Source organism: Diadema setosum, chromosome 4, assembly GCF_964275005.1.
Source record: "Diadema setosum chromosome 4, eeDiaSeto1, whole genome shotgun sequence".
Classification (NCBI taxonomy): domain Eukaryota; kingdom Metazoa; phylum Echinodermata; class Echinoidea; order Diadematoida; family Diadematidae; genus Diadema; species Diadema setosum.
Genome location: NC_092688.1, coordinates 8849133 through 8861409, shown reverse-complemented (window position 1 = coordinate 8861409; position 12277 = coordinate 8849133). Strand labels below are relative to the sequence as shown.

At 38.8% G+C, this 12277-nt stretch overlaps 1 protein-coding gene across 1 annotated transcript in view; it reads right to left on the bottom strand.

Moving 5' to 3' along the window:
• LOC140227544 (ARF GTPase-activating protein GIT2-like) overlaps positions 1 to 12277 on the bottom strand; it is a 101246-nt gene that overhangs the window by 43234 nt on the left and 45735 nt on the right. Inside the window, exons 6-7 of the mRNA XM_072307949.1 lie at positions 8689 to 8819; positions 273 to 367 (exon numbers count right to left, since the gene is read on the bottom strand). Coding sequence (XP_072164050.1) covers positions 273 to 367; positions 8689 to 8819 — 226 coding nt within the window. The remainder of the gene's footprint in view (positions 1 to 272; positions 368 to 8688; positions 8820 to 12277) is intronic.

The following is a 12277-nucleotide window of genomic DNA, read 5'->3' as shown; positions in this document are numbered from 1 at the left end:
AGCTATTCTAATAAAGTGTGGGATCCACACTTTATTACGATCACTTTGTTTTACTTTGTTTTTGGATGGTTCAGTCATTCCAAACCCAATTTTCATCAAATAAACTTTGAATTCCTCTTAAAATGGTATGTTCTGCACTATATCATACGTGTTTTCTTGGTATCTCGCAAAAACGTTAAAAGCCTAATTCTCATCTCCACCAATACTGTACCATCCCTTTAAGAAAGAAAGCACCCCCCCCCCGAACACCCCCCAGTGCTGCCCCTTCTCACCTGGCCGCTTGCCACACACAAAGAAAGTGAGTCTGTCGGTGAGTTCATACTGGCACTGAATGAGCCTCTCTGCCAATTCCAGGTGACCCTCCTCTCTACAGGACGACGACAAAGAGGGGGACAAAAACAAACAGAATGAACTCAAATCATATTTTTGCAATTTATAACATGATCAAATAAATCATATATTCCATACAACTACATCACATATTATTTGTATCACATTCAGCATTCACATTCTCAAATAAAATGCATATTAAAATTGCAAAATACATCATAATACAATTTCATCATAAAGAAAAAATAAATCAACGTTTTCAGGTGACTTTAACCCATTGAGGACGAGTCCCGAGTATACTCGGGCAGTGTGTCTATGGGAAATGCGTGTTGTAGCAAAATTAGTCCGTCCTCAACGGGTTAAACATGGAAAGAAAAAAATGTATACAGACTTGGGAAGGAAAAAAAAAAGAAATCCCATTTAAATCTACAGAATATCATGCCTGGCTTTGGTAACAGTGGCTGAGATATGACTGTTGTAATGGTAGAAATACGTAGTTGATAAAGAAAACTTAAAAACTTTTTGTGCATTGTTCATTTCTCTGTAACATCCATCCATCCACCCCTACATCCCCCCCCTTCCCCTTCCTTGCCCCTCTTGCACACTCCCTTGACACCATGTCTCCTGGGGGCCTATTGTTACTGGAGAGCTACAGATGGGGCTGATGACTGGGTTCCTGGATTGAAACCGTTACTGACACCGCTGGTGCGAGTGGGTGTGAGGATGGCGTCAATGCCGATTCCATGACGGATCTACGGGGACTGGTTGGTTTTGAGGGCAGGGCCCTTTCTTTGTCTGCCAATATCATGATCTTGGCTCCGTTCATGCGATAGCTGGAAAGGTTCTTGTCATTTCTTTGCTCTTTAATACAAGATAAAGAGCAAGTGATAACTTGCCAGTGAGCTGAATCACTTCGTGCTCAGATTTAACAGTTTAAATAGCCTCCATTCATTCAATTTACTGATCTTTACATGGCACAATTGAAGAATGATATATATTACACTTAATCATATGTATTTCTTTAAACAAATTTTATGCTGATAGGCACTTTAAGGGATTGTTACTTTGTACATATTTTTGTCAACATAAATTAGTGAAGATTTAATGTCAGAAACAAAACAATAACATTGATCACTCATATATCTTTTGATATGTTGATTTCAGCATTCTTCTGCTGTTGATGAAGCAGAGTACACAGAATTCTGAATGCTCTCTATGATTAAGTATGAAAAGAAATTACTGAGTCTCTACAAACTAAAATGCATGATAGAATAATTTCAAATGAAATGGATACAGTATAGATTTTCTACTCTTATTGTCCATTGCTGTGAGGTAGTTGACATACAGTGATGTAAGTGACAATGGTTACAACTTTGTTGTCTTGTCACTATTGTTATTGTTGTTTATTTGTTTGTTTGTATGTTTGTTTGTTTGTTTGTTTAAATGGTTGAAAATATATCATGACCCTGGATACATTTCACATTGATTCAGGGGAACAATATGTATAGTGGATCTTACACCAAGTTTCACATACTTATTTTCTTAAGTAGGAAAAAGATACCTATTGGAGATGCCATGCACAATCCAAAAAAAAAAAAAAAAAAAAATCAAAATCAGGTGTGACAAAAGGCTGCTTTCAATTCCCATAAAACACCCAAACTGCAGAAAAGACAGTCATTGACATTTACATATACAACTATGATGTATTCTGTCACCTACAATTAATTAATGCACTGACATATCTGCAATGTGTTTCATTGAATATGCTTCTATATTGAGCATACATGTACCAATCAAACGGACAGAAGTACACATTTTTAAGGTGCCGCTAAATGCCTTATATAGATAATGACGTCTTATCACGCATAATCAAAGAAGTGGGTGGAGAAATGCATAGCAAAGATGATAAGAGCATCTCACAGGAAGACCAGTGGAAGGCTTCAGTGTCAGGATATTGTAGACAAAGCAATGATAACAAGACAGAGAGATTAGAAATAGATTGCCAGTGTCTCGCAGTATGTCAAACCGTGTCAATGCACTGCCGTGTCCAAGAATTCGACAGGATCTTTACGACAGGAAATGGGGAGATCACCACATTACTGCTGCAGAATTGGCACCAATTCCTACAACCTGTTTCTTATCGACCAAGTGATTCTTACAGGACTCAGAGCCAGTCCCTCGTGAGGATTTTGAGGGGGGAAAGCACTTGGACATGCTCCAAGCACTTATCGGCATGCAAAGGGCGTGGGGGGGGGGGGGCAGCAATTGTCACCAAACTAGATGGACATCAGTCAGAGCTTTAGTCCAACACATTGTGTCCTGTCAATTTGTCAGGACACAACATGTTGGGCAGGGAGCATACCAGGATTGAGGACAAGGGGAAGCAGAGGGGGAGAAAAACGTCACCTCTGCCAATGCCTAAAAACAGGGGAAAACGGGGGACGAAACATTTTTTGACAGGTTGGGATGTATTTTTAGCAAATTGAATTGGGGTTGAGGAGGCAGATAAATGGGTGATCAGCTCATAGCGATGAATCAGGGGGGTGGGAAAATAGCACCGGTGACAAGCCTCAGTGATTGCCAACACGTCAAAACCTGACTCACACTGGCAATGGCAAAGATATAAAGAGAGAAAGAGATAAAAAGAGGGCAAGCACACATAGACATGAAGATATATATATATGTCCATTATCTTTGCATCTAGGTGCACATGTATGCATGAAAAAAAAAAGATCATTCTTGGTATAGATGTGTGGTGAAGATATGGAAACTAAAATGATAGGCTGGTCTATGTATTTATAGATAGAAATTAAAATATATACAGATATAAAGCAGAGATATGTAAAGCAACAGGGCAACAGATAGAGAAAAAGATAGATGTAGATAACTACATCAATAAATAAAATAAAAAGATGGATAGAGACATAGATAAGTAGATAGATAGATAGATAGAGATAGATAGAGAGAGAGAGATAGATAGATAGATAGATAGATAGATAGATAGAGAGGCAGATAGGTATGTGGGAAGGGAGACATATGGCTACACAGACAAAAATGGATGCACATGTGTAAACATATATGTTCTCCTGTGGGAGCATTAAAGTGGTACCTGGTAGCAGATAAAATAGACAGACAGACAGACAGACATACAGACGGACGGACAGATGGGTAGATATCAAAATATAGAGGAAGAGGGAGCAGACTTGCATGGGGTCGTAGAATTAGGGACATCACTGAATGCTAAAGGATTACAAGATAGAGGGAATAATCTAAAGTCATAGTAAGAGGATTTGATGTGGGGCGAAAATGGTACGGGATAAGATACATGTGTACCACTGTCAAAATCATCACTGGATGTGAAAATGAAAGCCACTGTTAATCCATAGGGGATTAACAGAGTGAGCAGAACATAACAAAGACAACAGGGGACTATTGTCAAAGATGCCAAAGATGAAAAAGTAGAAAACTTGGTAAGGTACTATTTAAAGCAAATCGCCACACAAAAAGGCTAAAGATGTGAGTTACAAGGCAAGAGACTTGCAAGAAATTGTACAGCCTCTGGTTATTGAGTTATGATTGAACACCCTGTCGATCCCATCCCTCTGCATCGCTGTGCATCATTAGTGTCAACTCCACACACCCCATGGGACACTCCTTGTATACTCTCCTCGGCGGGACCAAGATTATTAATCCTACAGCATTCAATCCCGACTGCATTTTGTACAATGACAAGCACATTACAGGGGTGGATCCAGGAATTTCATAAAGGGGAGGCGCCTCTACAAAATTAAAGGGGAACCCACGCATCCCCCATTTTTCCTTTTTTTTTTTTCTTTTGTTTCAACAACAACAAAAAAGAGGGGGTGCGTGCCCGGTGCGCCCCCTCTGGATCCGCCACTGCATTTTAATAAAAGCTTGCTTTCCTCACGGTGGAGACTCTTTTAACAACTAAACAAACTAATTTCTTCTTATGCACTACTTAAAAATCATCCTCTAGTTGTTTTATGCATGCATCAAATGAGAATCTCTGCACAAAATGATAACTATTTCATGGTCCTTTTGGGATGCAAAGTTACATACCATACTGATATTTACTATTCCTGATTGCCACTTTGATTTACGCTTTGAAAGCTTTGCTGATTTTTAATGACATTATTATTACTATTATCATTATTTTTAGAAAACAGCAAATACATTCAAAATTAAATATCCTGTATTTTTATCAATTTGTCAATATTGCATGAAGGGGCAACCTCATTTTACAAAAAAAAAAGAAGAGAAATATGTAATGTGGTCGAACCGCAAAAGAAGTTAAAAGCAGCTACATGACATGACAGAGAGAAAAGAGAGCCTGGCATTGCAACACAAAATGAGAGAAAGCACAAGAGAAACTTTGAGAATGCTAGAGCTAAATCATGACAGAAATTTTACATGTTCACCCCCTCGTCAAAAGAAGCAAATCATGCCTTGCATTCGCAAACTCCCGCACGAAAAAACTTGACTCGTGATCACCGACCAATCGACAGAGCTTGCGGTTTCGCTCCCACCTCGGGAGATTTGGTCGAGATGAGGCAAAACACTCTCCTGGAGTACATTTCAACCACACGACTGTCATCAAACACGATTGTCTCTCTCGATAAGGGAGAGAGAGGGAGCTATGGCAGGGCGATCATTTAAAGCAGGACTGTGCTTAAGAGACAGAAAGAGAGAGATAGCTTAAAGGCCACGGTAAGATTTCAAGATATACCAGGATGTATCTGTCACATGTGTGTGTGTATGTATGTGCTACGTCCCAAAAGTGGAATGAAACTGTAATAGGAGGCGCATTTCAACAAGTACTACAAATTGTGTATGTGTGTGTGTGTGTGTGTGTGTGTGTGTGTGTGCGTGTTTAGGTTGTATAATGGACTTATTTTTTGCACATATACTTTCTTAAAGGTGAAATATGAGTTTAACGATTACACATTCAAGGGAAATATTGTTTCATACATGTCAACATTATCAAATGGAATATAACGCATTATATACTCAAGTGGAATATAAAATGCATATCAGCATAAGTATTAATTGTTTTGTATTAAAGTATTGTTTAGTTGGTTGGACTTTAAAGATTTATTACATTTTTTATGTTAAAGTGGGAAATAATGGCCACAACCACTGCAAAGTGATGTTGATATTGTCTTCAATTGTACTTGTATGTTTTACTTTGAATCCAAAATGGATTGTTCATTTATGTATGATTTGAGAATACAATCAATAAGGAAACATGAAAAAAAAATGAAAGAGAGAAATAGACATTAAAAAAAAAATTGTTCCATGAGCAGCTCATAACTTGCTGATGTTATTCTCTTGTTTGTAAGGTTGCTTCTGCCCAACATCTGAGGAATTTTTTTTCTTCTTTTCAATGTACACAATGAGCTAACAAGGTTCATTTTTTTTTGCCTTAAAGTTTCCTCTGCCTGTCAACCAGGACAACTCCTTGCAGATGATTTAAAGGAAGACAAGCTTTTTCATGACATTTTTGAAGAAACCTTCACTCAGAGTATGTGCCCTGACTCTATTGTATTCAAAATGAGTTCTAAGCTGAACATAGACAACAATTCCTTCATCGAAGCTGGCAGCAACAGCAAAGTCATTCAGTGGGAGTGGGAGCATTGGTAACTGCTTTTTTTTCTCTCTTTTTTTTTAAAAACTAATTGAGTCGGGGGGGGGGGGGGATTTATTATGCTGCAGGAATCATTATCTTGCTATTACGGTGACACCTCTGAATATAGCTACACAAACCTGCCAACTCTGCAATTCAGGAAATAGAAATGACTGGGAGAAAACAATACAAAAAAAAAGAACAACCTTTCATCCATCTCCCACACATCACTATGAGCAGGTGATGACAAACATAGGAACACAAGGTTGAATGAAATGTTGTCTTCTCTTTAGAAACAGCAATGTGTTTCCATTAAAGGGGAACGGTTGGCAGATATGACTACATGAATATCTGATATTGGCAAAAGACAAGATGAAACTGGTCAAATTCATGAAATCTGCACAAAATACCCCCATAAAAAAAAAGATATATATATATAAATATAAGTATATTGTCAATTTCAGACAAAATCTTTGAAGGGATGGTATAGTATTGGTTGAGGTGAGGATTGAGTTTGCAAGATACTTAGAAACAACTTTACGAAATGTTAAAGAGCATAAATATCTAAGAGGACTTCAAGAGTTGATTTGATGAAAGTCAGTTTTGAAATGGCTGATATCCAAAAACAAAGTAAAATGAAGCAATCCTCATAAAAAGCAGGCCCCACCTTTTATTAGGATTTTTTTTTTTTTTGGGGGGGGGGGATGTCTTAGCCATTTCAAAAACAATTTTCATCAAATAAACTTTGAATACCTCTTTGAATTATCATGCTCCATTATATTTCATAGCAGGTTTCTCATGTCTAAAAAAAGATCATTATCAAAAACGTTGGAAACCTGTAGCCCTATCGCAATTGAAACTGTTGCCAATTCAAGGATCAGCTACAAACTCAGTGATTAAGAGGTTTTTGATGATTATGCAGCTGAAATAAACAATGGTATATGACCACACACAAGAAGCCTTTAATCTACCTTTAATATGAAATACTGGCAATAAATGACAAAAATTATCATAAAAAGGTGCAGCATCAAACCACGGAAGTGTGGAGTCTATGAGAATGGATGGATTTTAGGGTAATGGAGAGAGAGAGAGAGAGGAAGGAGATCAGTCCTGCAGAAACAAAATATCTTGGAAGACCCTAGACAAGAGGCGAAGACAGAGTGAGCCTCAGGCAACGAAGGATGTATTAAGTTAAAACATACAACCCCTTCCCCTCTCCCCCCAAAAAGAACTGGATCCATGCATGTGAGCTTGATGGTGGCAGACAGCAAGAAAATGAGCAGCTGCGATCCTCACCGACTTAAACCATATTATCATCTTCGACTATAACACCGCTACTTCAGTTCCCTGAAGAAAGAACCGTGTTACTCTGCCCGTAATAGGTCCACTGTGTCTTCAGACAGTGCAAGGGTGTTAATCCTCAAGTGCCACTATCAATTTCGAAATTTATTGCAATGGAACACCATTACTTGACTTTAGTAAATGACTTTTTTAACAGGTAAAGTGAATACAGCTGGGAAGCTGTGGAATTATACTTGTCTACTTTATAAAAAGAACAAAGAATCAGTCACACATTTGCATGTCTAGCCAGGATATTAAAGTAGATAAAGAACAATGGCTGTATGATGATAGTGAGTATACACAAATGTGGCATTACTAGTAAACTTGAATACAACACAGGAAGGGTTAACACTTAAAGGTGCATAGTCCCGGTAGTGTAGAGGGCGCTGTTGATGATAATGCCGATCACCGTTGGCATTGATACGAAGATAGGCGAAGTTGAGCTGTCATCAAGAGTAAAGCACGCACGTGTTGCTAAGTAACATTGCCTTCGTTGTCTTCTCTGCGCAACGCGCAGTCTGTAGTAATACCATGGTGCGTGCATATGTGCTTCTTATTATGACATCACAAAAGAAGTTTGCTGAAGTTGTCATCCCCCTCAGCCGAATCATGAGCCGAACTGTGATCGGACCACTGACTACAGTGAGTCGGACTTCTTCGGACTCGGGGAAGTGGGCCAAAGCGTAAGTGCTAAAGAGGAGTCGATAGCGTAGGTCTCTATAGGAAACTTGCGCCGTGCGCCTGCATACGCATTTGACTAAAACACCGGGACCATGCACCTTTAACCCATTGAGGATGAGCTGATTTTGCTTCAACATACATCTCCCATGGACAGCTGCCTGAGCATACTTGGGACAAGATTCAATAGTCTAAGTTGTGAAAAGTGCCTGATACCAATGGGCTGTCAGGTGTGCACCTCTTTGCTCTTTGTATTGCTGTCCTCTTATCCCCCTCAACATTATACTTAAAACTTATGTTGTAATAATGATGATAGTGATAAAAGCAGGTTTTAATATCGTGCATCTATGACTTGAAAAAAATTTCAATGCCTTTTACGAAACAAATTACAACATAATTTACAAACTCAAATTTGGGTTTAGTAAACATATGTAATGCAATTTTATACAAATGAGGCAATGAGGATTCCTACACTCTTGTAAGCATTCCCGCACATTGTGATTTGGATCACATGGATGTGAAACCTTTCCTTTATCCTGAATGAAGCATCTAAAAATTGTTCATCTGATGGTATCTTCTACTTTGCCATTTCAGAGGCTAAGGGATCTTTTACAAAATGGAGTTCAGAGAGTTATGAAACTGTTGAAGCTTTAAGATGATGGTGGGGGTAATGATGATTCATGCTATATACTCACTTGGCCAGATCTGCCGGGGTTTGGCCCTCCGCATCCAGAGCGCCGGGGTCTGCGCCGTAGACTATCAGCAGCTCACACTGCAACATCTGGCCTGCCTTGCTGGCCACGTGGAGTGGGGTGTTACACCTCTCCTGCAGACGGGACATACGGAGGAGAGGAAAGTGATGATGTGGAGAGAATGATAGGAGAGGCATACAAGAGAAGAAAAGAGAGAGAGAGAGTATGTGTGTGCATATGTATATGTGAGAGAAGAGAGAGAGAGAGAGAAGAGAGGGAGATATTTATATGAGTGGGAGAGGAGGGTGATATGCGTTAGAGAGAGAGAGTGTGTGTGTGTGTGTGTGTGTGAGTGTGTGTGGGGGGGAGGGAGAGAATATGTATGCACGAAATGAGGGGGAGAGAGGCATGTTATGCGTGTCCGAGGGACAAAGAGGGGGAGAATGTAGACAATTAAACAGAAAGACAGACAGACAACAAATCATTAGATGATGGGGTGAGAATGAATGGGGAGATGGGGAAAAAGAAAACCAGAATACAATTATGGAATTATATGGTCATATTCACATACAGATCTCCATTCCCCCCCCCCCCTTATCTGATAATTTCTCACAACATTCATTCATTCCTAACATTCATTAACCCGTTGAGGACGGACTGATTTTGATACAACACGTATTTCCTATCTAGACACCTACTCGAGTACAATATGTATACTCGGGACTCGTCCTCAAAGGGTTAACACCGGTCTTGGGACATCCAGGTAAAGACCCTGTACCCAATAGGGTGGAACTGCAGAAGCATTGTTCCATATCAGTAGAAAATACAATACACAAAGTCAGGTTGTTAACTAAGTTTCAGTCATCCCTCTTCAAAAATACCTGTTAAATAAATGCCCTTGATATCAATTTTTTTACACTAAAAACTTTTTTCTTTCCATCCTGAACATTAACTCCAGTCTACATAGAAGACATACCGTATTCACTGCCGATGAGGATGCACCTCCATTTAAGCCACACCCAGGCTTTGGCGATAAAAAAGAAGAAACAAATTCTGATCAAAACTTTCATAAGTTTTCTGAATTTTGACAATAAACAACATTTGTATTTCTGCCTTGTTTTTTGTGCTTTTTTTTAATAGCATTTGTTTATGTGTATGCATGTGTGTGTGTTATCATTAATTCTAAGTTTTAGAGGCACGAACGGAAAGATGCAGGCTCCACGTTAGCTTTAGAAAAATAATCCAAGCACATAACTTGAAGAATAGTTGAGAGTGTCTGCGCAAAATGTTAAAGTATCAAACTCATATGAAAATGAGAGTGCATGCATGTGTTTTTATTGACATACACCAATGTGCACACTGTACAGCTTGATATGCAATAGCCGAGTATTGCATGAAATAGTGCTATTATTGTGTGATGTTTATGATGCTTGTGGGTGAGGTTATTGTACAGTGCACTCCCGTTATAACGAATATGGTTTATAACGAAATTCCGGTTACAGTGAAATAAAAATTCAGACTGCAAGATGATCCTCTCTATGGGTCTTTATTGTTTATTTGTTCGGTTATAACAAAATTTTGATATAACAAAAGAAAATTGCTGGTCCAAAGGACTTCAGAATAACAGGAGTCCACTGTATTGTAACAGCCATGACAGCAATGGAAAGTTATTTGTTCACACAGTGCTTTGTGTCTAAAGACTTTGTTTGATCTCCCTAAAGTTGTCATGGAAACAACAGCGATTGGTAGGTGATGACCAAAAAGCACCAACAAGGTGTCTCTTGATCGCATAACATAGCTTTTTCCATAAGATTGCATCATTCATTGCATGATATTGGCATATTGCATAGTCCCATGCAAGATTTGGTTCAAGGAGGTGATTTGCTAGGTTGGATCATGGAACTACTGCTCCATGGTTGGACAAACCGTGATTTGGTTGTGATGGCATATATTGTAGGCTGCAACTCAAGTTTCCTGCTTTATTTGGGTGAAAAATAGTGCGGCCTTATCACTGGCAAATACGGTACTGCATAAACTAGCAAGAATGCTTGATATCAACATATGAGCTACCAACAAACGGTCTTTCAAATTAATAAGGTCTGCCTTTATGCAGCAAAGAATTTTAGCTAGAATATGAGAACATAAAAGTGCATGCATGTGCGTGCGGGGGCGATAATGAAGGGGAGGGAGTCCTGTACTTTAATAGGGCATTACCAGTAGACCTAGTAATTAGGAGATCCGATAAGTGGCAAGTTCTTGTTTCACTTCCAAGTGCCTACCACACACAAAAAGGTCTTTAGTTTCCACACTTAGGGCCCCATTGAACACACACATTGAGAGGATGTGAAACCTAAGGGAGCTAGGTGCAGGTTTATCTGGTTTCACTCTCAGAGATGAAGAGCCTGGGGTGCTGGCTGATTTGACACTTCTGCAAAGATTTATCATTTCCAAAACAAAACCAAATCCATGCAATCATTGTACTTCCCTTTTTCTCATCAAAATTATCACAATCTCATCATGATCATTTTTACAATTTTTGTCAATATTGTCGCTCACTGTAAAATTAATGCAAATAAAATAAACAATTAAGCTTAACCCATAGAGACTTGAAGCTGATTTTGCTACATAACAATATTAAAAGCATTTTTCATAGACACCTGCCCGAGTACACTCGGGACTAGTCTGCAACATCTCACAGGGTCTCACACTCTCATAGATTAGGGAGCTTTAGATTTTAGACGCGCGGACGTTCAAAGAGAAAAAAACATGATCTGAGCGTGCGCAGTAGCGCGGATCAAGTTACTGCGCACGTTCAGATCATGTTTTTTTCTCTTTGAACGTCCGCGCGTCTAAAATCTAAAGCTCCCTAATATCACGCTGTGCAAACTAGTGTTTCAAAGTACAAAGGAGAGCACATTTCACGCACCTGAAAAAATTTTATGTGACAAAATATAATGCATGTGCAGTCTTGCATTTTTTACATGACAATGTACCACATAACCAGAAATCAGAACAAAGTCTAGGATTTATATGGGTGTATCAAATAGATGGCAAGCATTTTTTTTAAAGGATAAACATGACCAACTTAATCAATCAATTCAATTCAATCTAATTAAATTTTATTCGGCACAAGATAAATCAAAAGTACATTATGTACACAATAAAAACAAAAGCAATGTGTATAAACATACATGCACATGTTACAGAAATTAATGCCGGGACCCCTTTGAAGCATCTGGTGTTTGTTGTTGAGGCCCAAATCAAAATTATACAAAATACAGCTGTTAATGGCATATTGTGCAAAAATGGAAAGAAGGAAAAAAAAAAACACCACACACACACACACACACAAAACTTATCAGCCCTACACTATACACACACGACATGTTCTTATCACACACACAGCGCAACACACACCACACACACGCAACACACTCATTCAGTAGCAATGTCAGGATCAGAGAAGTGAAGAGGAGAAGAAATTTGGTAGCAAGCAGTCTACTCAGTCATGAATAACCAACTGATAGTAGACCAAATGCTTTCTTATCCCATGGGCACAACATTTTTGGGTGTGTTCTCTTTGAACTCTTTA